Below are 25,728 nucleotides of genomic sequence, written 5' to 3'. Positions count from 1 at the left end.
ATTGTTGCATCAGTGAAAATGGTTATTTGTGTGTGTGCCTGTTATGTCAGTGATCCTCTGAGTGTCTGCTTTGACCCATGGCCCTATTTTTCAGTATATTAATGAGTCTAGATCAGGATTCATTGAGTATTGCAGTTTCTCTGTATCTCTTTCTGTGACTCACTTCTCTCATCTTGACTTTATGGAAAATCGTATTTGGCTGGCCTGTGGGGACGAGCCGCTTGCTGCAGCTTTAAATTGACAGGCCACTGGGCCTTCAGCTCCTGACCCTGGTATCAGGAGTTTGTCCCATTGATGAATGGCTGCTCGTGGGCTAAAACGCCCCTTGTGAACCTGCGCACAATGCTGAATCATAAGGAGTTGGCTCTATATCGACCGGCCTCGGGGAGTGGTCACCATCCTATGAAATCCATCAGACCAGCAATGGCAGTTTGTGGCTGAGGACAGAGCAATTATCCTCTTATGGTGGCATGTGAAGATGAGTTTGTGGTTCTGGTTTTATAAATGGTGATTATGTTTCTTAATATCATATTTACTCGAATAGTTATGTCATCTCTGCCGCATTTAATTCTGAGTCTAACCTTTAAAATACCAGTGTACCAGATTTAATAACTCCAAGAAAAAGAGGCACGATCAAGTCTCATTCTCTCAAGGCAGAGCTTCGTTCTGCTATTGTTAATACCATTGCTGTATCATTGTTTATTTTTAGAAGCAGTAGTCATAGTGGTGGTTGTGAACTCACAATAACAGCTTGATGTAGCTATGCCCTCCTGTGATCTCGTCCTGTAGTTCATCTTGCCTTCGTCCTCTTTGACTTCTCCTCCTTCATCCTCAATCAGCCCCTCTGCCCCCCCCCATCCCTCTCCCAGCGTGTCACTTACTGGTATGACTCTACACCCACTGGGTGATTAGTGATGCCCTGCTGTCACTAGCACAGATATGCACAGTGGAGCCGGCATACTGTGCTCATGTCAGAGCTTCACACAGCTGCCACATATATGCCCAGACGCACACCGATATGCAAACACATCATGTTTATTGTTATTATTTGTGCTCATAGAACTGAATCATCTTCACAAAATAGAGGCTACAAATTACACCTCTGGGTGTAGTTTTCATGTCAGATATTGCTGGTTTACAAAAGCCTGTGTGGGAGGAATGTCATGGCTCATGAACTGGGCACCTTTTGACCACTGTTCATATGGAGGCCCTGTCACACTGGGTGCAATGAGCTGACAAGTGCATTTCTGTGTGTTTGTTAGAGTCTTTACATCCTGCAGTGAGGAGCATATGTCAGTTTCTGTGACCGCCTGTTGGCAGCAGGCTGAACATGATACATGTTACAGCATTAGTCCATGTTGACGTGTCTGCACTTGAATTGAGCACACAGGTACGCGTTTGTGACTTCAAATGCATGTGCGTTAACACAGAGGTTAAGACTGTGTGTATTTCTGAGTATTTGTCCTGCGCCTGTCAGCGTGCTTGTGTGAGTTAGTGTGTGTCAGCTCGGGAGCCCTCTACAGTCCTGATTCATGACACGGGCGATTTGGTAGTCAGTCAGTCAACGTCACGATTGGGCAGCAGCTCCTGCCCCCCACTCCGAGCCCCCTACGCCTCTCAGCACATCCATCTCTTCCTCTCAGGCCAAGATCTCAGATACTCTGACATCTAACATCCAACTCCGCCTTCAACGACTGAGTCATACTGCAGTGACCTTACAGTCACTCCCCTGTTGAGTTTTGTGGTGAACTTACAAGCCGAGTTGTGGTTTTGTTTATCATATTGATGCTTTGTGTGTATATACATGTGATTTCATGTGAGAATGAATATTATTCTAATTTAAGAGCTGCTTTTATGCACACTCATACAGGTATACAGACATTTATGAATCAGTCCGGCTGAGACTGGCACCATCATAGTACTCTTTTCAGTCTCTAGTGTCACGTAGTAACGTTTACAGATGTATGTTTGAACAGCATTCTTCTAAAGGCATGAGTTTTACTGTATTTTATTCAGTACATAAGTTTACTGCGATCATACAGTTGTGCAGGAGCATAAATAATGAATGCTGCATCAAAAATTAAACGGTGAACTCTTTGTTCACACTGAGCTTCATCATAGCTAGAACACACACACATGTATGATACTGTTCTATGTACATTTTTATTCTTGAAGCTATTTAAATGAAGTATGATGCACTTAATAAGCATTTACGGGAGTAAAACTACCAAATACAATAAGATAATGAATAAGACACTTTGTAAAAAGACAGTAAAAATATCCCTGTGCAAATGTGTATGTAAGATTTTGTGAACCTACAGTCAAAAACCCTCAGACTGGATGTACCAAAGCCCAAAAGCAATGGCACCAGCCTCAGTCTTGGCCTGAGATCACCTCAAAATGAACAGATGACAGATGGATGGGGGGAGGATGGAGTGATAAACTGACAGCGCTGAAACAAGAAGTGTTACAACAGTGTGTCGCCCGCTGAGACGGCTGCACAGAGAGGGTTTTCTTCTCCACCGATGTGCGAATTCAAAAGAAAAGACCAGAAAAAGAATTTCATTGTCGATGGCACGGTTCCTAAATCCCAATCTAAATGACCAATGCTGATACACAGGCACCTGATCGAAGGCTGAAACTCCTCTTATCAGGAAGAGTCTGCTTCCCCACCAGCTCCCGAGGTGCTGCTCTGTGTCTGAACATGACCTCTGACCTCTTACTGTGCAGGGAGAACAAGTAAAAAAAGAAAATCTCCCTGCAGGGATTCATTGCTGTGAAAGATCCACCTCTCCCATCACACACAGAGAGGTTGCTTTAATGTGACTTCTCCCGCAGCTCCTCTCTCCATCTTTCCCACTTGCACCTGACCCCTGCCTCTCCGTAGAGCTGGAAAAGTCACGTCCATACCAATGCATTCATTTCTGCTTTGGCCTTTCGGCCGCAGTAACGGCAGCATTTTCAACCACCACAAACACATCTTTGTGGACAGCCTTGAAGGTGAGAAGCTGGAAAACGGTCGGAGGCAGTTTTCTAACATGCCGTCTTATTCTTCCGTGATCTCAGGTGTCCGCTGTGCTATTCAGGATTCTCCTCTCAGCTCCCCCACGTTCACCCCTCCTCCGTCTTCTTCCCTCTCACTCATTCATTCCCTCATTACCCTTTTATGTCCTTTATGTCTTCCTTTATTTGGAAGGAAATAAAGACCCTCCCACTCTCTCTTCTGTATGCCCTTCCTACCTTCCTCCTCCTTCCTATCCATCACTCTTGCTCCTCCCTCCGCTGACTGCTTCCTCCTGTCTTAGTGATTGTGTATTGCCCCGATGGGAGGTACTGCAGTCACTGACCATGTGCAGCGGAGTGCTTTGCATTAGTTATGCACACATGACTTTCAGACATAGTGGCTCCCTAGCTGCCATGTATTTGTGTCCTCATCTTCCTGCCTTCTTCCTTTTTACCTCTCCCCTCTTTTCTGTGTGTATGCACCATTTATGAGCTGCTGCCCCTCCCTTCCCCTTTCATAAAGGGCTTAATAAAATTGCAGCTTTCCTTATGTTGAACTGAACGTTTGAATTGTATGTTGTTTATTTGCAAAATCTTTGCTTTTGCATAGTTCCTAACTCAAATTTTAACATTATATTTCATGTCTTTCATGCCTGCAGCCAGTTAGCTTAGCTTAGCACAAAGACTGGAAGCAGGGGGAAACTAGCTGTTTTCCCCTGCTTGACAATTTGTTGTTTTACAGGGGGCTGTGACAGAATGTTTCTTGGCCACGGCCAGTAACTTCCTGGAGTCTGTAAAGCTCTGTGAAAGGACAAATTGTCATTTTTACACAATCATGTGTTCAGCGAGCTTTAGAGGTGCTTATACAGGGCTCCACGCTGTGACCTTTGAGTCACATTTTTGGAGAAAGCGCTTCAAAATGTTTCAACCTGGAGCACCAGCGCGACCTGCAAATATGCCACCTGTTTTTTTGATGATTTTTAAAAATTGTCGTCGTATATTATTTTACATCAAATGTCACAAAAGCAAAACACTTCTGTCCATAGTCACACGTCCCCTCTCTCTCATCCACATGAGCTCTCTCTCTCTCTCTCTCTCTCTCTCTCTCTCTCTCTCTCTCTCTCTCTCTCTCTCTCTCTCTCTCTCTCTCGGGAGGACAGTACATTTAAACGCTATTAAATTAATACTCTGCCAAACCACCGTATTTTAGAGCAAGCTCTAATTGCCAGATCTATTTTATAGACGTGTCACAGTACACCGGCAGTAATAGCAGTCACCTTATGAACTCTCTCCGGGGGTCTGTTTGACCCTGATACCTGGATTCAGTGGGACACTTGAAAAGCTTCCTCTACAACACCTCAATGTTTTTCATGTGTGATAGAGCCTGCACCGCTAAGAATCTAGTAATGAATGAATACATATCATAATAAATCTTCTTAGCTAACTCTCTGCTAGATGTAGGGCTTTTAATAAGAGTTTTACGTGTGAAGTGTGGCAGTATATAATGGATGCCTCTGCAAAGCCAGTGCAGCATAAGACCACAGCATGCGGCCTCACACCTTTCCATCTGAACTGTCTGGTGTTCCAAATGAGGATTTTAAAAGCCATTAAAAGTGAGAGGTACAGCGCTTCCTTGTGCCAGCACGCATTTAAGGCCAGTTGCATCATGTCCGACACAGACACAGCTGAAATCAACCTCTGAATCATGTGGCACTTATTTTATAGCGCCTACCTCTTCAAGTTGATTGGGCAATCACAGACAGCGTTGCTCAAAGCAAAGTTAATGTTGCTTTTGCCAATCAGCCCGAAACCTCTTAGCACATTGCGTCAGAGAAAAATCATAAGGAGGACTGCACAAGCACCTGGTAAAAATAGTCCCCGTCTAAAAATGTTCTAGACTACCTGCTGCTGTTCATGTGAATGTACCTCGTCAATGGAAAATGGATGCAGCAGTTCTGTTCTCCAGTGTGATTTTTTTTTTTTTTTTTTGTGGTGTGTTTTTATTGCTTCATGCACAAACCTGATTCCATAATTTGTAATGTTACCATTGTGTCACTACCACAATAGAAGAGTTAGAGATGTCTCGAGTCAACCCTAAGGCTTGATATCCGGGTCGATCCAAGCATAGTTTAAATGATCAGCATCAAGGAAAATAAAGCCGCACAAATTCCGATCCTTTAACGTGAATTACCCGAGTAACTTGATGATAGGCCAACATTCAGCTCAGCTGTTGCCAGCTTTGTTTGCCTCTGTCTGTTTTCAGTGAGATTGATTACCCGTCCTCTGAAACGCCACTTTCCAATCGCCAGTGTTTCTGTGGTTCCAACACCTGCAGCAGGGCGATACGTCTTCTCTCCAGCTGATCGCTTCACATCCATTTCAGGAGTCTTATTCTCCCGGTTAAACTTTTAATCATATCATACCAAGAATTTAAGCTTATCTACTTCATTTTGAACTTGGGCCTTCGGTATTTGTATGAAAAAAAAAAAGTGTGTGTTCAGTGTGTCTGATACATATTTAATCAATATTTTGGTAAATGTAAGTATTGGACAGGACTCTGTGTGGACAGAAAAATACTACATTTATGGCCTTTTTGTGTGATCCCTGCACTGAAATACTAAAACCAGTTTCCACCACTGGATATTGCTGACCAGCAGCTGACACTCAGCTCCCAAAGACTTAACTTGAGACATTTTGTGCACTCAAAGCCCAGTTTTTAGTGGAGTTAATAACTCCCCAAAATTTCATTTCCTGTGTGTTATTAAGATGCACCCTCAGATATCACTATTGCTGGCACGGAGCTTGGCTTTTGTTTTCGGACACCGAGGCAGGGCAGGGAGCCCAGAATGTCAGCACAGAGTTTATGACGTCAGGAACAGACTCTGAGGGACAGCTCTACCCAGCATGCTTTGCCAGTAGTATTTCTGCAGTGCCCATAAATATTGAACGGCTATGAAAAGGGAGAGAAGAGGCAGATGGAGGAAGAGGGAGAAGGAGGGAGGTTGCACGAAGCTACGAGATAAGCAAGAGGGAGACAGGACTAATGACGAGAAATGAGTGGATATGATGTGTGGCTGAGGAAATGAAGAAGTGCTTGTGAATTGAGGAGTTCAGGGCCAGCTCACCCTGTGGCACATTTCTTTATTGTCCGTCACTGTTTCTTTTCTGCAGGTAGAAGTGCTCTAAACACAAACTGAGTAGCAAAGAAAACAGGAAATCGTGCAGTGGGACCTGGTCAGATCTTAGACAGGCGGTGAAAATGTTCAGTAAAAGGTGCATTTCTTTCCGTGTGCATCCGGGGGATTATCCTCAGGCGACAGTAGATTAGAAAGTAAGGCTTTAGACTGAGAAAGTTAAATGGAAGAATAATAAATTATGTAGCTTTAGAGGAGGAAGAGAAAGTGTTTCTTTTCGGCTGCTTCACGCTAAAACCAAGAGCTCCGTCGTAGCACGTCTTTCGGTACTTTGAAGCTTTCTGACACATGGAGTCATTTTTTCAAAACCCTCACTGATAGCAAAGATCAGTTTGTATCGAGTATCACGTTTTATCCCTGAATGCCATCACAAGGCAGAGAGAAAGTCATTTAATATTAATCACGTACACATGCACAAAGTGGGCATGTGTGTGTGTGTGTGTGTGTGTGTGTGTGTGTGTGTGTGTGTGTGAGTGCTGTAGTTGTCTCTATTCTCACCCTCTCTTGTTATTTCTTTGTGTGTTTGTGTGCGGTACTGTGTGTGTGTTACAAGCATTTCATTATATTTCTGTCTTGATAGAATAAATCAAATCAAAATTGGCCAAACATAAGCGTACAGTGTGTATGCTTGTGTGTGACGTGCACGCATCCAGACGTCAAGCTATATATATATATATATATATATAAAACTAAAGGAAAAGCATGCTCTGATTGTAATGGGTTGCAGAAGCAGTGGCCTGACAGAGGCTATAAATATTTCAGATGCTCTGTTTTAGCACCGGGATAGAGAAGACAACAGGAAGATCCTCGTTTTGATGTGTCTCATCATTGTTTCACAAGCAAAGAGGAATTGTGGTGCGTTGCAGAATGTATTCATCTCAGCAAATGATTGAATCTTTTATTCTAGCTTGTTTTTATTTTTAAGATGAAGCGCAGCTCAGCTTCAGATGAGCAGCCTTTTGTTGATATGTGAGCCGGTTGCACAAAGATGTTGGACTGGTCTGCTGTGTTAGGCTAGTGTTAGTTCACTCTGAGACTACTCTACTCCCAACCTATGTTGGTTTCATCATCACAGTGATACACTTCACCTCAGACCTGAACTCAGCCCAGAGATTAAAAAACATGCTAAAATAAGAACAGATGATACTGTATGCAGGCTTTCGTTTGGTGCCTGCGCTCTTGTGTTCTTCTTAACAGACTCTTGTTTGAGCCGCTGTGCACTCACTGCACTCTGGATTATCTCTGCATTGTGATTGGTTTGGTTTGCATGGACATGAGTGTATGCAGTCCATACTGTATGTGTGTTCTGCTCTGCAGGATTAGCGTGAGGATTTGGAGCAAACCACGCTTGATGACATCAAACATCTTTATGAAGGTCTCTCATTAGAGAGCTCTGTGCAGATGATTGACTCGCGTGGAAGCTTATCTGATGTCTCACTGTTTGGTAGACCGGGGGGTCACGGGCGAAGTCTTTCTTTGTACGATCTGGACAGTTTCGGAAAGCCACGCTGTAATCATCTCATCAAATGCTTTCTGTAAATGTTACTGTTTTTTCAGTCCTATTTTCTGCATGTGTGGGTGTGTATGTGTGTATCTAGATGCATCACTTGAATTTTGTGTCTTGTATCTATGAGTGCAGCCCCTGAACTTATGTATTTGTGGAGTGCCATCTCACACCCACACATGCCATCCATCCATCCATCCATCCATCAATATTGGATCAACTCCCAGTTTGCTGGACTCTATTGATTTTTCATTCTCAGGGCTTCAGTTCATCTGGCCTGGCACAGACATGGTCTTGAAATGATCGACACTTCCCGGAGCAGAAAACTAAAATTATCGCTACTCATTTATGAAGAGACTTCTATTATTTGTATGTTATGTCTTTTTTAACACAGTTAAGTATTCTATGCACAAATAGATACTGAAAATGTTCTAAAATACACACTTAATATGCACCAAACAAGCCTTAATGTAAAATAATACTTTCCAAATTAGAGATTAACTGAATTCTGTGTGCTTTCATGCCGTAAAGAAAGCCTGCTATAACTTCCTATAATTGATCCAAAGGTGCGAACCATCTAAAAAAACTTGGTCCAAACTGTGGTCCAGGGAAGGCTTCACACCAGTAATTTTGCTTTGGATCAAACTCATGGTTTTTATTAACTCTGAGTGTTCCTGTAAAGTTAATGTTTTACAGAGAGAGGCCCAAGTCGAGGGAATTGGGGAATTGCTTGAAGAGTTGTGGAACCAAGTGGGAAAGAAGAAACCCGTAACATTGGATGTAGTCGATTAGATGACTTGTCTTAATGTGTCCCTCTGATGCTCTGTACGGCTTTCAGCAGCCGGGTTTAAGGATTCCTTTCTTTGTGCATCTGTGCTGGAGGATGTGAACAGCACTGTCAGGCTTCGGGGGATGCTGTCCCACCAGAACATCCTATGATGAAACAATGAGCGCTCCTGGTACTGAACGATGCAAGATGTGCCTGTTTTTATATAGTGTTCCATGCATGCTTATTGACACACCAAGATGAACTCATGTGCACACGCATTTGTTTTTACTTCTTTTTTGTGCTCATGGCTGTGAGATAGACTTGACAGCAGGGGCCTGCAAGGCTTCTACCTCTTTGTTTCCTGCTGCCAGAGCCTGCAAATCATGTGCGCCGTAGCTTTGTGCGTAAATCTGCCCTCCACTCCTCTGCATTGTTATATTGTGTGTCTGGCCCTGTTTTGTGTGTGTGTGTGTGAGTTCATTTGAGAATCTATCTGTCTTTGGTGGTAGAAGTGGGTCTTTGTTTAAACCCATGAGGGTTCATTACTGTGATCCATCTCCCTCCCTGTTGGTGCCAACACTAACATACTGTGGCATCTATACAGCTATTTTTAGTTTGGGTTTGTGCGTGTGTTTGTAGGTAATTTGTCTTCATGTGTATTGTTTTTTAGCCTTATGTGAATGAGTTTCTTGCTTGGGCTCACAATGACAAAGGGCCGCCATCTGCACTTAATCTGTGACTGTCCACCAGTATTCATCATAATACACCCAAAATATGCTGCATCAGTTCACTTCAGAAGACTAACATGCAGGCTATTACCTACTCTACCAGCCAGATCTCTCTGTAGAGACTCATTTGCGTTTGACAGGATATGAAGACTTTGTTACTCCTTTCTCTCATTTCTTTATTTTGTTCTCTCGCCCCTGTTTCCATCTCTTTCTCACCCCCCTTTTCTGCCTTCCCCTCTCCCTCCAACCGTCTGATTAATCATGTTAGACAGTGAAAAAGCAGTTTGTGGCATATACTCAAGTTCATGACACAGAAAAGGTAATAGTAGTTATAGGGTTAAAATGTTGTGCTTCAGAGGTCCAATGGCTAAGTCCTCAAGTGTTATGGTGGTAAATATATACATTTTTCACATCATAATGTCTCTGTTTGCCATACAGATCATGCTGAATGTGCATTTTTGTCAACATTAAGTATTTTGTTGCAGTAAAGCTTCTTGTTAGCCGCACAATATTAAGTTATATGTTTTTAACTGAACTGAGAGAATGACGGTATGAAGATTATCTATTTTGTAACAGCATTTTGCAAGTAATTATCACAACTACAGCCATGTCCTTTATATTAACAATGCCAAGCAGCAATTGACAGGTTCCCAGCACAATGCAAGGTTTTATAGAGACCTTGGAAAGCTTCGGTGTCTGATGAGAAAATTGACATGATGTCGCACTTTTTGACATTTTTTAAAAAGAAGACCATCGGAGCAAAGCTGCAGATGCTGATCACCTTCCATTTTTGCTTTTTTAGTGATAAAGAATAGGAATTAAAGGTTTTGCTTAAGAAACATAGACTTAAACATGTCCCATGTCTGTGCCTACAGCAGTGATGCCTATGGCGTAGTTGTAACAGTTCTACAATCACCTACCAAATAACAGTGCACAGGAGAAGAGATGCATGTTGAACTGTGAGATGAAGTCTCAACTTGAAGTGACACAAGGACCCGTTTCAAAATCAGAAGTGACAGGAGCTGTCACTACAATAAGTACACGTATCCATTGTTCTGCCAATGACTTCAGTCAGAGAAGACCCGCAGTACAGAAAACCCTCAAATGCTTCCAGGACAGAGACTTTGTGATGTTCAGCGATTCAGTGTCTGTATATTCCCCTCTCCTAAAGTCCTGACTGCGTGCAGAATTATTCCAGTAAAAATGTTTATTTGCCACTTTCTCATATCATTAAATCAGTCACATTAACAAGAGCTTATATAACAGCTTATATTTTGATCTAATCGCCCTGTTTTCTGTATGACTCAGCGCCATAATATGTTTTTTTTGAATGCGGCGAGGTGTTACTCATCTTTTTAGATCAGTTACTACCAACCTCGCTTGTACTAGAATATTTGTGTGTGTTTGGGTGCCAATTATAGAAGCGCACAGATAAAACTGATGAACTGGCAAACTGAAATCTGATGCTCTAACAATTTTTCTGCCTTTAATTTCCACATGTGTGTGTGCGCGAGTGTGGGCAGTTCAACATTCACCGCCTTGGTGTTCACTACCTCTGCTGGCTTTTGACATGTCCACACGATTATTTTTGGCTCGGCGTAAAATATATGAGTCTGTGGTTCGCTGTGAAGATATTTAATCAGACTTGTGTGGGTTCGCCACGCTAACACAGAGAAATGAAATGTGACGTGCCACACACTCAAGCCACAAGGACAACAGGATAATAAAGTAAGAGAAGCAGAGAAAATGACAGACTGTATGCATGTCACAGACATTCAACAGCTGACATATTCCACATGTCACTGCATTTGAAATATATGCTGTACGTGTATATGTGCACATTAAAAAGAGTGTTTTCTACAGCTGAAATCTGGCCTATAGCCATGACACCCGACACATGTTGCCTCCTTCCAGCCGGTTTACATGTTTCATTTTTCTGTTCGTATGTCTGCCATTCGCTGTCTGTCTTGCCGTTGTCTTGGCCGGTGTGTGTTGTCTTCTAGGCTCATGTGGTTCAGCGCTGACTTGTCCATCAGGTCAGTATTGTGGTCTCTGAGAGGTTTGGCCGAAGCCTGAGGAAATTGGCTCTTTAATAACAGAGTAAATATGATGCTTGTATACATTCTTGTGTCCACTTTGCTTATTTTTCTCAACACTTTGTTTGTGTTTCCTCATCAGTTTGCGATGGGGTTTCTTCAGGCCTTGCAAAAAATGTCATTTTTTCAAGCTACCGATGAATATTTCTACTGATATTCGTCAGTAAAATTCTTGAAGGTTACAGTTGAAATTGGATAGAATAAAGTAACTGACCCCACTTTTTTGCTTTCTGGATAACAGAATTACAACATAACACAATTAAATCACTTGTTAGTTTGACCTTTTTGGCACTGTTTTTGTGTGTTGCTGTCGCTTTGTCTCACGTCATCATGTTCAGGAAAACTGCTGTGTCGTTGTGGCCTTAAAGGCAACCTTGCGGTCACACTCATTTGTGCTTTTTGTAGTGCTGTTGTGTCTCAATTTTCTCTCTTCTGAGTGTTGTCGAATGTGCCGTTCTCTGTAATGGAGCCATGTTCTTATGTGTTATTGTAAACACAGACCATTATGTTGATATTTATGACAGCCACTATGTGTTTTTTGTCTATATGTTTTTCCATTATACTCTGAGTTAGTTATTACCTGTGAGGTTGTGTCTCTATCTTGGCATACAGTGGAAGTTATGCTTGACTTTTGCACTGACCTCAGTTATTTTTCAGTCACGGCCATTAAAAATGCTTCCTGTGAAAGCTTAACAGCTTTATTTTAAAATACTGTCATAGTATTTAGTCCTCTTGAATGAAAATGTGAAATGTGAAGCTGAGATGCAAAAGGACACAGAGGGTTTCTGAAGTAAAACACTGCCCGCTAAAAGAGTGTATTGACAAAAGGGCTGCACAGCAGTAGATCATACAGGCTCAGTGACTGTGAATGGGCTTGACAAGCAATCAGGGTATCTCCTCTCTTACATACAGCAAATTCTTAATTACAGGAATCACCTGAAGCAGCAGACTATGGGATATAGTGCAACATATTGTTCATGTCACAAAGCAGCAAAGACTCATTGTAACACTGCTGTGAAACCTGTGAAACACAGGAAACAAAGTAGTGACTAATTAAGTGATAAGTCACGAGTAACCCACTAAAACAAACTCAAAAATATGATGGTTTCATTAACAGTTGGAATATAATGTAGAACATGTGAGCCAGAGGAAGTGGCCAGAATGAGGAAAACCTGATTTGGGTACCAGCGGAATCAATTGTCCAGTACTGAGAAGTTTCAGTAATCTGATTGTTTTCTGTAAGTGGCACTGTGATTAGAAATAAAGTCGAAGTGAACTGCTAAGATCGGATGTACAGCTTTAATATCTGTGATAGAGAGAGATGCATGAAAGGAGCGATGGAGGGAGCGGTAAAAAAAAAAAAAAAGAGGGAGAGGGAAACACGGAGGAAAATGGATTCCAGCCTGACAGCGACATGAACTCAAACTGGTCGAGAATGAATTTCTGGAAGGTGCTGCAAGATTTTTCATTTTCTGCTAAATGTGGTCAGCTCTCGGCTCGTGCTGCCATTGCCTTCACGCGCACACACACACAAACTCACTAACAAACTCAAGCAGCAGTTGATGAAGCAGCGGTGGTGGAGTGGTGGGGAAGAGGAGCAGGGCTACAGGTGGAGACGGTGAACAGAAATACAGTGCACATCATGGACACATCAGAGCACAGAAGAGGAGGAAGATAAAAAGGGGTTCACTGTGAAATCTGATACGGCTTCAGGCTGTAGAATCAATGTCAAAACACACCGGAACAAATGAGGAGCTCTGCATAATGTGACAGACATCCAAAACATCCAGTACCAAACAATGTGGGTTGTTAAGTTGGAGAGTCTCTTGTCAGTGACTGTTTGAAGTTCAGTCTCTCAGGCTCAGTAATGTCTAGCTGTCACGTTCAAAGCAAAGAGATGAGTAAGTGAAACTCATCGCGTTGCTACCCAGACACTTAGTGGTGTGCTGCAAGAGGAGAGGAAAAAGAAAGACAACGCATTGAAGGACACTGTTGGATATCAGCCAAATTTGGGTGATATTTGCAGTATGTGTGAACATACTTCAGAATGAGGAATGAGGGAAATTATTTCTTTCTGAGGAGGAAATCCTGAGACGTTAATAATAACAGTAATGGGAATAAAATGAAAGGAGAAGCATGGTGTTGAGGGAAAATAGGACTGGTAAGTGGATAGGGAGGAGGTTGTCGAAAGACCAAATAATCTTATTTGTTTGCTGGATGAAATGCTGCACATGGCTCGCAGAAGCATCGGCTCCTGATGCGTCAGATAAGTGATGTGAGGAGAGAAGAAAATAAAACATGTCTCACTCATTGGAAAAAGGGCAGGCATGTCTTTCAGCACTTCAGCATAATTAAACCACTTGAGAGCAACAGCTCAAACAGATACATCGTTTTGCCGATGACAGGGGCAGAGGGAGGGTAAACAGAGCAGCACGCCGCGCGGTATTTCCTCTTCGGGGCATTGGAAGCATCTCATTTTGCGCAGGTCAGCCGTATTACACTATTGGCTGATGAATGAATTCAGAGGTGGGCGCGCAAACACCGGCACACACTGAGACGCAAACCGCAGGAGCATTTCCTCTGAGATCAGACAGGCAGACAGCGGAGCTCGTGGCGGAGTGCGCTCGGCGGTGAGCGCCTGCCAAGCTCACAGTGTGGGCGAAGCTTGACTGTAAGGAGTCTGACATTTTTAGCCTCTTGCAGAGGAGAGCCGATGAATGTAGTATCGTATTTCCAGCATACAGCTGTGTGCCTTGCCTCAAAGTGATATATTATTATAATGGATTTATCGATGTGTAACCTGACTGAGGCTTTTAGTGCAGCTACATCCTCATCTGGAGGACTTGTGAACTATTTTGGAGAAAGAGTTGATGTTTGTATGCATTTATAGCATTTGTGTGTATTTCAAACCTGTTCATGTTGGTGTAGATTTGCAATTTGTGTTCTGTTGGCTGCAAAGAGTTCTGTATTACATGTTTTTATGCATTCAGAAAAGTAGTGTTGGTCTATTGAAGTACACGCTCTCCCCCATCTTTTAACAGTCCCCCTCTTTGATCATTGCAGGCAGATGCAGCCACCAGCTTTCTGCGTGCAGCTCGCTCAGGGAACCTGGACAAGGCTCTGGATCACATCAAGAACGGAATCGACATCAACACAGCTAATCAAGTAAGATTTCATTGAACTCGGTGCAACAGGTCTCCATAAAGCTGTTTGTGTGTGTGTGGGAGTAAAGAAAAGATGCCACCCACGGATTTCAATTAGCAGAAGAGCAAATTAAATCAGGGCTCATCAAAACCAATTACAAGTTTTATTTAGCAATCACAGTGCTTAACAAGTAATAGCAGCCTGTGCAGAAGTGCCTCCTCTGACACCAAATCCAAAATTAATTTCTTTGTTTTCTTAAAGAGAATTTTTTTTCTTTTTTTTTTTTTTTTGTTATTTGTACATTTGTGTATTTGTTTACATGAAGTGTAAAGCCAGTGGTTGGAAGTCTAAGCATGCTCTCTGCAGGATTCGAGATCTGTTCTGAAAAAAGTGAGAACTGTAAGTGTGAATACAATATTTAACAGAGAAATATCACTCTGTATAGATAATAATAATAATCTTTTAGCTACGCAAGTAAATTAACTCTTAGTTTTACGTACTGTTCATTAAAAAATGAAGAGTCATGCTGAGCCCTGCAGCAGCAGACCTGTATTGCTTGAGCTGTTAATGAACCTTGGGAGAAGTTTCCAGTGGTGCAGGTCTGGATGATATATTTTATATAGGGGAGGGTCTAAATTCATTATGCTGTATGAGTTCTTTTCCTTGAATCCCACCTCTGATTCATTCATTCATGCCTGCGGGCAGCACGTTGGAAAAAGTAAAGCGATATGTCTGCTTGCACTGGTCCCTTTGCTCAGTGCCTTCTGGCTATTGCTGAGCATGAAATATCGTATACTGAGAAGCACCACTGTCTGTGGCATAATATATGAAGGAACTACCCCATTGTTAGACCAGTAAGACATACCTACCGTTCATGGCCAATAGCATAGCCGTGAGGTCGCTTCTGGGACTCCAGCCACGAATGTTTTCTCAAAAGCCCTAAATCTTTTAGATTTTTTAAAAAAAACTTCAACTCTGTTTTCCCATCTGTCATCACTTTAACTGGACCTGCAAATCAATGGAGCTAAATGGCACCTTGCTAGCTAGCTCACCAACTATCTTATGAACTATGGACATAACAAAGTTCTTCATGAAAACTCAACCTTCAGCAGGATCAGCCAGTGAACTGTGGACGGAGGAGTGAAAGAGAAAGCGAAGAAAAGAATGAAGGAGAGAATAAGAAATGACATTTGAGGAGAAAACAAGTGAAGAAGAAGAGGGACGTGACATGAAATGTGTTAAGAAGAAAGGGCAGACAAGGAAGTGGGAGCTGAGATACCAGAAGCAGATGTAACAGAATGAAGATTTTAATCATTTTTCCATCTTAAGTTCTCAAGAGTGGAGCTAAGAGAGTGAGAGAAGTTAATGAGAGGAGGAAAAGAGAACCGAGTGACCAGGAGCAGATCAAAATGTCCTGCTGTTGGCCTCATATTCAATTCAGACTGCATTTACTTGGCATTGTCAGGATCCTTGATTTGCAATTAGAGCAGCCCAGATTATTATGGTGTGGATTCAAATGTAGCAGATTTGTCGGCTAAGCATCTTTCTGTGAACTCCAGCATAGTAAGGGTGTTCGCGCCAAATCCCTACCCCACCTGCTGTATGTTACGTAACATAAAAATAGCAATATCAGACCATTTTTGCCTATTTGTAGGTGGCAGGAGTGAAAATTAGCTACCCTCAACATTTGGAGCATTTGGAGGTAGGCCAGACCAGATGCTTATCCTGGGCAATTGTCATGTGTTTTTTCCCAGAGAAGATGTCATAAATAGCCTCAAAATAGCTGTACTCACTATGTCATTGTGTTTTGTGCATTACTTAAATACTTAATGCTTAATTACTTACTCCAATAATAGTATGGATACCTTTATTAAACACTCTGCAATGAGATTCATTTTTCATGCATTATATGAGTGTGATGTCCTGTTTGCCAAGGGAGCTTACAAGCATGGAACCTCATGGAATCAAGAATTTTATTGAAAATAAAAATAGATAAAGAGATATTATCAAAAAGTTTGGGTGTGGGAGAGTATGGAGCTCCTTTTTAAAAATAGTTAAAGGCTTTCCCTCAGTAAGACGCTCATGGTTTATGAAACAGATTGAATTTAGACTGGTACTTCATTTTATTCCTCTGAGAAAGAACAAACTGTACAAACTTCAGTGCTGGTCTTTAAAGTAACTTGAAGCAGGACTTGAATGCACCACATAATGTCACCATATTCTCAATGGAATGGCATTCTGCAGTATCAGCAAATGGTGTAAAATAAAAGACCAAAAAGAAAATTAAAAATTCACGACTCCCAGACCTCCTGAATCTCCGTCCTTGTGTAAAGTGGTGCGCATAAATAATTAAGCATATTAGATTATAGTTCCCTCAATCTTCATCCCTACTGTCTGCTGCCTTACACCTTGTTGCATCATGGCCAAAACACTGCAGATTCAGGTGCCTGAATGTCTTGAATGTGAATATATGTGCTTCAGATACATACACTAACTTCGTGGCCTGCCATCGTGTTGAGGACAGCTGTGGAGTGGGAGTGATGTTTGGTGAATGAATTGACAAGTGCTGTTATACACAGAACAAAACACTGTCAGCGAGATGGGCATTAAGAATCCCTCAATCTGTGTTGATGCACGCAGAACACACACACATGCACCAGAGAGGGAGAAGATGAGATACGGAAGAGAGATGACTGTTGAAATAAAAGCATGTCTAAATTTTGCACAGTTTTCTTGGGTTGTCAAAATCTTTGCGTTCAGATTGCAATCGATGAAATAATGACTCTTGATACAATCTGCAGTAATTGCATTTCATACCAGCAACCTTATGACCAATTATATTTTCTAAATGGCATAAATGAGAATCTCTAATATGAATTATTTCCCTCCTTTTTCTTGTGCAGTTCTCTCTTTCTTTCTTGGGATTTTTTATTTAGCATTATATTTATGGGTTTTTCCTGAGGACTGGGGCAAGGACAGAGGTGGTATTTTTAAGTGATTCTGCAGCAATAACCTGTCCTTGCTATAGCTGACAACCCTGCAGCGTGTCTCCCTCTCCCACTCTCTCCCTCTGTTTATCCTTGTATCAGGCATAAATGTATATAATTCACAGATGGTGTTTGCGGATGGGGTGCTAACAGGCGTTAAAGGTGTTATTTTTGTGTTAAAAACAAAACTGAATCTGTGTTTTGCTTTCTTCCCATGAGTGCACAGTAAATGTTCACACACTACAGTGAAGATTGTGTGTAACCGCCACTAAGATACAGTTTCTAAAACTCTGCGCATGCTCGCCGGGAGACGGTGTTACCCATTTGAAGTGAGTGACGCCGCAGTATGATGAGAAGCCCGTGAGCGGCATGGATAACGGAGACTCCTGGTGGTTAGGTTGGTTACAGCAGGCGGGTTGCAGCTCAGACTTCACTAATGCCTTATGTAGCCAACCGGAGAGACAGACAGTGTTGATATTGCTCCCGCCCCCTGCCCCGCTCTCTTCCTTACTCATCAGTCTCATCACATTGTTCATTTTGTCACAACTGAGTCCTCCTGCTGTCATTGTGGGTTTATCAGTTATTTTTAGAGGTACAGTAACAAGACAAGTGGTGTTGAGCACAGCTGGAGAAAACTGGCATATGCAGCAGTGCTCAGGGGGGCATGAGGCTGAAGGATACAGCGTGCATCCAATCAGCCAAGTGCTTTCATTTAAAACAGATGGGATGTGAACTTGGGAGTCTGAGGATGGTCCAGCAGCAGAAGTCAAACACATTATGGTCTGGTTTCTCAGACCGCTGCACTAATGCCACATTTTGGCAATGAGATACTTTATGTCAGCGCTTGTGGCTAATGCCACAATGATCACGGCCAAGGTGAGGACAAGGCCAGAGATGGCCAAGGTTGGCTTTGGAGAGGTTTTCTGAGAGGTCTTTGCACAGATATGTTCCATGAATTGATTTACAGTTGCTTCATGTGAATGTATCATTACACTAATTTGCTAAACCACAACCTAACTCATTCGGTTGCCCTCAGAGATGTGGTATCACTTTTCAGTTAATGTGAAATGTGATTAGAATAATCCTGGTTATTAACGGGATTATTCTACTATTACTGAAGCTTTAGAATACAGTTAATCCTATGTGTAATCGAAAGTTCAATAGTTTATTACTAATTGTTAATACTTTAATGGGAGTCGGTGATAACTTTTCAGGGAATATTGGATCACACCTGCATATGTTTCTTCTAACTCTAATGTGACTAAATCTCTGCTTTCTCCCTTCAGAATGGTCTCAACGGGTTACACCTGGCCTCTAAAGAAGGTCACGTCAAAATGGTCCTGGAGCTGCTACACTCTGGCATTGAGCTGGAAGCCACCACCAAGGTACTTTGTTCCTCTCTGTGTGCTCACTAACGTAAAGTGGCATTTCATACTGAGCTGAGGTGAATAAAGCACAACTGTCCCACCTTCCCAACACATTTCTTAGCTTCATCTTAGCTAACTCAGCTGGAGTGCAACTACAGAAACCACTGTAGCAAGCATCCACACACTAGAGTGCAGCAAGTTTAGCTAAGTGCAGGCACTAGAATTTAGATCATGTTATGCCACCAGAACTGGATGTAACGCTTAAACCAGGTGGACCCAAATGCAGCACACATGCTTGAGAGGTAGCTTAAAAGGTTTAATGCTAAGTACTTCTAAGACAGGTGAATTATGGCAGAAGGTAAACTAGGAGAGATGGCCACGAGGAGAAGTGATGGATGGCTGCGCAGGGTGCAGTCCCCGGGGGGGAAGATGACGAGGATGAGCTGATGGCTGGTCGGCAGAGAGAGAAGGCAGGTGGCAGCAGGGTGAAGCACGCAGGCTGGCAGCTAAGGGAGATCTGGAGCACAGGAAAACACAGTGTTGGCTCAAGGAAAATATCATCAGGAACAAGATCATGACAGTAAGGTTATGCCTGGGAGGTCGATACCGCAGTGGGCGACGGTAACATATGAGCAGAAACATGGATCGTGACAGTGGATGAATTTTTAACAAGCTTTTTAATAACATACATTATTGAATGTGGCTTTCAGTGTCATAAGGGGCATTAAAGGTTTAATTGAGACAGTCAGTCTTTTGATCGGTCACCTCAGGGTCTACATATAACTGACTTTTTTCTGGACAAAAGTGGAGGGGCAAGGAATGATAAGGAAAAATCACCTAGTAAACGTACTTTTTACATATTCAAACACAACATGTAATGTTTCCTCAAAGCCAGTTTGTGCCTGTTTGAACAAAACTGTGCTGCTTTCATCGTCACAGTTTTCATCTTATATGCTGGATGAGTACAAAACACTGTATGGTAGCTGTATGGAGGCGTAGAGATCTAGGCCATTAGGTTGTAATCGTTTCCCTCTCATTCTCTCTAATTTTCCTCTCTCTCTTTCGCTGTGTTTTTGTGTGTGTGTGACCTCCAGAAAGGGAACACAGCTCTCCATATCGCAGCGCTGGCGGGGCAGGAGAAAGTGGTGGCTGAGCTAGTCAACTACGGTGCCAACGTTAATGCCCAGTCACATGTGAGTCACTGCAAGCTGTGTGCAAGAGAAGAGTCTGCAAGGCTGATAAACACCGGACGGGTCGAGGCTCGTGCGTTTGTGTGTTTTTGACTATGCATTGTGTCTTTGTGGCCCAACAGAAAGGGTTCAGTCCTCTCTACATGGCAGCACAGGAGAATCACTTAGAGGTGGTCAAGTTCCTGCTGGAGAACGGTGCCAATCAGAGTCTCCCCACTGAGGTACGTCTCTTCACACAGGCCGTTTTGATTGTGAGCCTGTCTGAGGTCGTCCAGATCACCCATTTACAAAAGTAGTTAGTTGGGAATGTGTTACATTGTAAAACTAATCAACTAATTTTGTATATTGTTCACTCTGAAAATCTAATTTTGTTGAAACAAGCAAATTACCTGCAAAATGCCACATCTCTCACCGGCTATAATTATGGACAACCATTGCGGGATCATTTTCTGACGGACACGAGGCCCATTTATAAGCTTCCGTGTTATGTATGAAAGACATTTTGCCTAATAATGTTTCATAATGGAACATTATTCTGATTACAAGTAAGTAAATGTCATATTTTTCCCTGTATCTGCTCCTAGAATATGATATGAAATGGTGTCCCATTCACTTTGTCCCCTCTCCATCCCTCTCTTCCATCCCTTCCTTGCTCCTGCCTCTTCCCCACTTACATATCTCCTCTTTTTTTTTGTCTCATCCCTCCATCTCCTTCTCTGGTCATCCCATCTCTCAGGATGGCTTCACTCCACTGGCAGTAGCCCTCCAGCAGGGCCATGAAAACGTTGTGGCACTACTCATCAACTATGGCACCAAGGGCAAGGTCCGCCTCCCTGCACTGCACATCGCTGCTCGCAACGACGACACGCGCACTGCCGCAGTGCTCCTGCAGAATGACCCCAATGCTGATGTTCTCAGCAAGGTATGCGCACTGGTTGACACTGATGTACTGGTGTAATGGTTTACTTACCGTGCCGTGGCAGTACAGTCAGTCAAACATGACAGTCAGTCAAAAAGGAAAGAAAGAAAAAAGTACATTGCATAAGCAGAAAGAAATACAGTCAGAATGCAATTTCCATGAATGAACTTTTCTTTCTAACGTTATTGTTATTATCTCCACTCATACATCAACAGAACACACAGTGAATAAATCACCTGGAAAGCTTGCTATGCTCGACATAGTTTAAACGGCAACATAGCCCACAGGGACTAGTAGAGAGCACAATAGTGACATGTCTGTGCAGGTGTGAGTGTCTAGATCAAAGAAAATAATTTGTCCTGATGGGTGGCGGGTGGATGATTTATGTGCACATGCAGATTCGGGTGACTTGAGAGCCAGTCCATGCGTCACTGCCCCAGACGCACCTGGCGGAGATCTGCAGTCCTCTAGTTCAACCTGTCATGCACGTTGTAACCTTGTTTGTTGACATTGATATGAACAGATTGTAATTATCCTTATTTACACGTTTATTCTCACACTTTTCCATTGTGTGTCTCCCTCTGTAGACTGGTTTCACACCTCTGCATATTGCAGCCCACTATGAGAATATGAGCGTCGCCCAGCTGCTGCTGAACAGAGGAGCCAATGTAAACTTCACCCCCAAGGTCAGTTTATCTCAGCTGTGGTATCAAAAACGACATGTGGGAGGAATGATGGATGTGGTTCACATATTTGTTGAGGGAGGAATATCATGAAGGATACAGGAATCTTAACAGTGCCTCTAAACATTTTGTTCTTTTCACTAGCTTCCATGAGAGTTTTGTCTTGTCATACCTGCATTCAGGGTTCTAAATTAACACCCGCCAACCCGCCAAATGCGGGTTAAAATTCATATTGGCGGGTGTAAATAAAAACTTACTAGCCAATTTGGCCGGTAATGCATTAGGCAATCATGTCAGTCAGAGCCGCTCTACACTTCTCGGTCATTTGTCCCCCTGACAGTCCGTCCTACATTTCCCATGAACACTGTCGTAATGCTACGTGATGACGTACAAGACGCCCATTGGCTGTGCGCAGGCACACTACAGTCTGTAGTGCAACCGGCGCGAGAAACCACGGAAACGCAAACACAAAGAAGAAGAAGAAGAATGAACGGCGGCGTATGAACTGTAAAAAAGGAGACTGAGCTAGCTAAAAGTAAAAAGTAAAGTTAAACTAAATGCGTGGTTGGGACAGATGTCTGGGGGCGAGAAGAGGAAGGAGGCAGGGGATGAGAATGTCGATAAAGCGTGCGAAACGAAGAAAAGAAAGTTTAACGCTAAATGGCTGACAGGTCGTGAATGGCTTGTGTTTGATCACGAAAATGCCGTCATGTTTTGTAAGGACTGCCGCATGTACATGAAAGAAAAAAACAAGACGAATAATTTTGTGGTGGGGACTAATACTTTTAAAGTCGAGGCAGTAAAGGACCATGAGAGTGCCCGAAGTCATCAGGAGAGCCTAAGGAGTCTGCAGTACTGACTGCTGCACTATTTGTGTTTTCTAGTTGTACATACATAATTCAATTTATTACCAATGCAATTTTTTGCAAGTGTTTAAGTCATGGCTGTTACTTATATATATTTCTTATTAAAGAACGAAAGCAGAAACACTTTAAGTTGAAAGGAAAAATACATTTTATTAGGAATGTAATGATACTAAATACTTACTGGAAAAATGTCTTCTATAAAATAATTAATCTGACAGCATTTTTTGTTTGTATAAATTAAATGTTTGCACTTTCTGTGTATATTTTGTTTCATGTGTTGTACTTTCTGTGCATTTTTCATGCCAACAATGTAAATAAAATGATCAAATGTATTCAGTGGCACTCATAATCTCTTATTTTCACCGGGAAAAAATTTGGCTAGTGGAAATTCTGATTGGCTGGTAACTTTAGAAGGTCACCAGCCACATTGGCTGGTGATCAAAAAAGTTAATTTAGAACCCTGCCTGCATTGTGATTTCAGACTATGATGATTATTACAACTGACTCATTTCTTGTCACTGCTTCTGTAGAATGGCATCACGCCCCTTCATATAGCCTCCAGGAGGGGTAATGTGATGATGGTCAGACTACTGCTGGACAGAGGCGCACAGATCGATGCCAAAACTAAGGTAGCGTACCACTGAGCTCCAGTCCGCCATCCCAATATCTATTTCCCTCATCTCTTACGTCATTTAATACCTTTTTCAATTACTCTCCGGTCTCTCTCTTTCTTCACTCGTGTCTCCGCAGGATGAGCTGACTCCTCTCCACTGTGCAGCCAGGAATGGTCACGTTCGCATCATTGAGATCCTGCTGGAACACGGTGCTCCCATCCAGGCGAAGACCAAGGTAGATGGATTTAATGACACACTGCAATCACTGCAGCCTTTTGGGGTGCTTTGACTTTGTGAATCTTGAGCCGAATCTTAGAAAATAATCTTAATTACTGAATGAGAGTCCATCAGAAAACAAAGCAGCTTGCCTGAAACCTAAACACCTTCATCCAACTTTTTTTAGCACAGTGTCCCCCCCCCCCCCAAGGACTCATACTCTGCTTCTGTACTAAATCTTATTGACTATGTGGTACACACACAGCATGATACATGCAAGGGGTTTTTTTTGCAACAATGAAAAATCTACCTAACTTTTCCTGCCTCTCTGTCCCATTCTTACTCTACTTACAGAACGGTCTGTCCCCCATCCACATGGCAGCTCAGGGGGATCACATGGACTGCGTCAGGCAGCTACTGCAGTACAACGCCGAGATTGATGATATCACACTGGACCATTTAACCCCTCTTCATGTAGCAGCCCACTGTGGTCACCATCGGATGGCCAAAGTCCTACTGGACAAGGGGGCCAAAGCCAATGCACGTGCTCTGGTAGGTTTTTTTGTTTGCTTTGTTGACTTTCAACAATCACTCAAGGTGGTCATAGCGACTGGACGACATGCGAGTGAAGACAGAGCTGAAGACATTCAAAAGCTTAAAAGGAAAACCAGTCTTATGCATCACATCAAACAATCAGCTTCACTATATGGAGATAACCGTCATATGAATGTAATGCTGGAGAGAAAAATACATCATTTTGAAACATTCAGTCAAACAGTCTTTGGATCTCCTCTGTGTTTCAGAATGGCTTCACACCTCTCCATATTGCTTGCAAGAAGAACCACATGCGGTCCATGGACCTGCTGCTCAAGCACTCTGCTTCCCTAGAAGCTGTCACAGAGGTGAGACGACGTGACCACCAGGAACACAGTCTGATAATGAACAGTTTTCTCCCAAGTGGAATTCATCAAGCACTCCTTTTCTTTTGTGACAAGCATGTGTTTGCATTTTGCATCTGTATTTACTGCTTCTTATATTCATACTTAAGGTCATTTTTACATTGATGTAACACCGATCTCATGTCAGTGTCGTCTGTCTTGAAGTTTCAAAACTGGCTGTTTTCTGATCATTAATAGGGGCTATTTTCTGTAATGTTGATATTGAGCCTCAACTCTGTCCGTGTTTGCATGTGCAGTCTGGTCTCACTCCTCTACATGTAGCAGCATTCATGGGCCATCTGAACATAGTGAAGAACCTGCTCCAGAGAGGAGCTTCACCTAATGCTTCCAATGTGGTGAGAACCTTTTTTTCTACCCCACAACTGAACCAAAGTCCTTCTTATTTTATTGTCTTTTAAATCACTTTCCAGCATTGCCAGTTGAGTGACTTAATATTTTGCTCACATGTACAACCAAAAGGTACCTCTCTCCATGTTCATATTTTTAAGAGAGTGAATCCCACACTGAATTCAGTAATTAATTACTTGAGAGGATTAATTTCGTGGGTCAAACGTTAAACAATTAGCCATAGATGGATTAAGTCCCTTTTTCGCCGGCACAGGAAGTGCTGTTAAAAAGGATATTACTAAATGAGAATGAATTGTTTCTAAATGACGGAAGTTAATAGACTGGTCTGAACTGTGGGCCCCGATTTGAACAAGGTGGATTTAAACAGGATTTGTTTCAAATTAAAAAATGAACGTTGTCAAAAAGTAAAAAGTTGTTTTTTTGTGTGGGCAGAAAGTGGAGACTCCCCTCCACATGGCCTCCAGAGCAGGACACTGTGAAGTTGCTCAGTTCCTGCTGCAGAACGCAGCACAAGTGGACGCCAAGGCGAAGGTATGAGCCATGTAGTCATGTGAACAAACTTTGTGTTGCATTGTATGTTTGTATCTGTTGCTGCTATGCAGTATTCTTGGGGAGGTCATTGCCGCCTTTTAACCTGCAGGAAAAATCTAACAATACATAATACAATTATTCCCGTCAAAGTCAGGGGTTGAAGCTCCAAGTTGTCCTGAACGCAGCATTAGCGGACATCAGTGGCAGATTTTGGTGTCACTTCATGCTTAATGATATCCATTTTCCTTGTTAAAACATAAATGAGCCTCTTTCTCCTTGTGGCCAGGATGACCAGACCCCCCTACACTGTGCAGCCCGTATGGGCCACAAGGAGCTTGTCAAGCTGCTCCTTGAGCACAAGGCCAACCCCGACTCGGCTACAACTGCAGGCCACACGCCCTTACACATCTCTGCACGTGAAGGACACGTCCACACCATTCGAATCTTGCTGGATGCTGGGGCACAGCAGACCAAGATGACGAAGGTAGAGTAGAAGCCTTTCATATAGCCTTATGTTAAATTACCTCACTTGATGTAATGTCGGGGACCTTTTTGTGTATTGAAGTATCCAGCAAATGCATCAGTTGTAATTTCCCTACTTAATTGTATC

The 25,728-nt window shown here is 42.6% G+C and overlaps 1 protein-coding gene across 15 annotated transcripts in view; it reads left to right on the top strand.

Annotated features, from left to right (window-relative positions):
• Positions 1-25,728, top strand: part of ank1b (ankyrin 1, erythrocytic b) — a 64,245-nt gene that overhangs the window by 14,826 nt on the left and 23,691 nt on the right. For all 15 annotated transcript variants that reach the window (XM_076758892.1, XM_076758884.1, XM_076758881.1 and 12 more), the window contains exons 2-14: positions 14,358-14,459; positions 18,712-18,810; positions 19,887-19,985; positions 20,105-20,203; positions 20,719-20,904; positions 21,489-21,587; positions 22,981-23,079; positions 23,201-23,299; positions 23,635-23,832; positions 24,084-24,182; positions 24,476-24,574; positions 25,020-25,118; positions 25,405-25,602. In XM_076758892.1, coding sequence (XP_076615007.1) covers positions 14,358-14,459; positions 18,712-18,810; positions 19,887-19,985; positions 20,105-20,203; positions 20,719-20,904; positions 21,489-21,587; positions 22,981-23,079; positions 23,201-23,299; positions 23,635-23,832; positions 24,084-24,182; positions 24,476-24,574; positions 25,020-25,118; positions 25,405-25,602 — 1,575 coding nt within the window. The remainder of the gene's footprint in view (positions 1-14,357; positions 14,460-18,711; positions 18,811-19,886; positions 19,986-20,104; positions 20,204-20,718; positions 20,905-21,488; positions 21,588-22,980; positions 23,080-23,200; positions 23,300-23,634; positions 23,833-24,083; positions 24,183-24,475; positions 24,575-25,019; positions 25,119-25,404; positions 25,603-25,728) is intronic.

Source organism: Chaetodon auriga, chromosome 19, assembly GCF_051107435.1.
Source record: "Chaetodon auriga isolate fChaAug3 chromosome 19, fChaAug3.hap1, whole genome shotgun sequence".
Classification (NCBI taxonomy): Eukaryota; Metazoa; Chordata; class Actinopteri; order Chaetodontiformes; family Chaetodontidae; genus Chaetodon; species Chaetodon auriga.
Note: the sequence above shows the minus strand (reverse complement) of the source record. Positions and strands in the feature narration are given on the sequence as shown.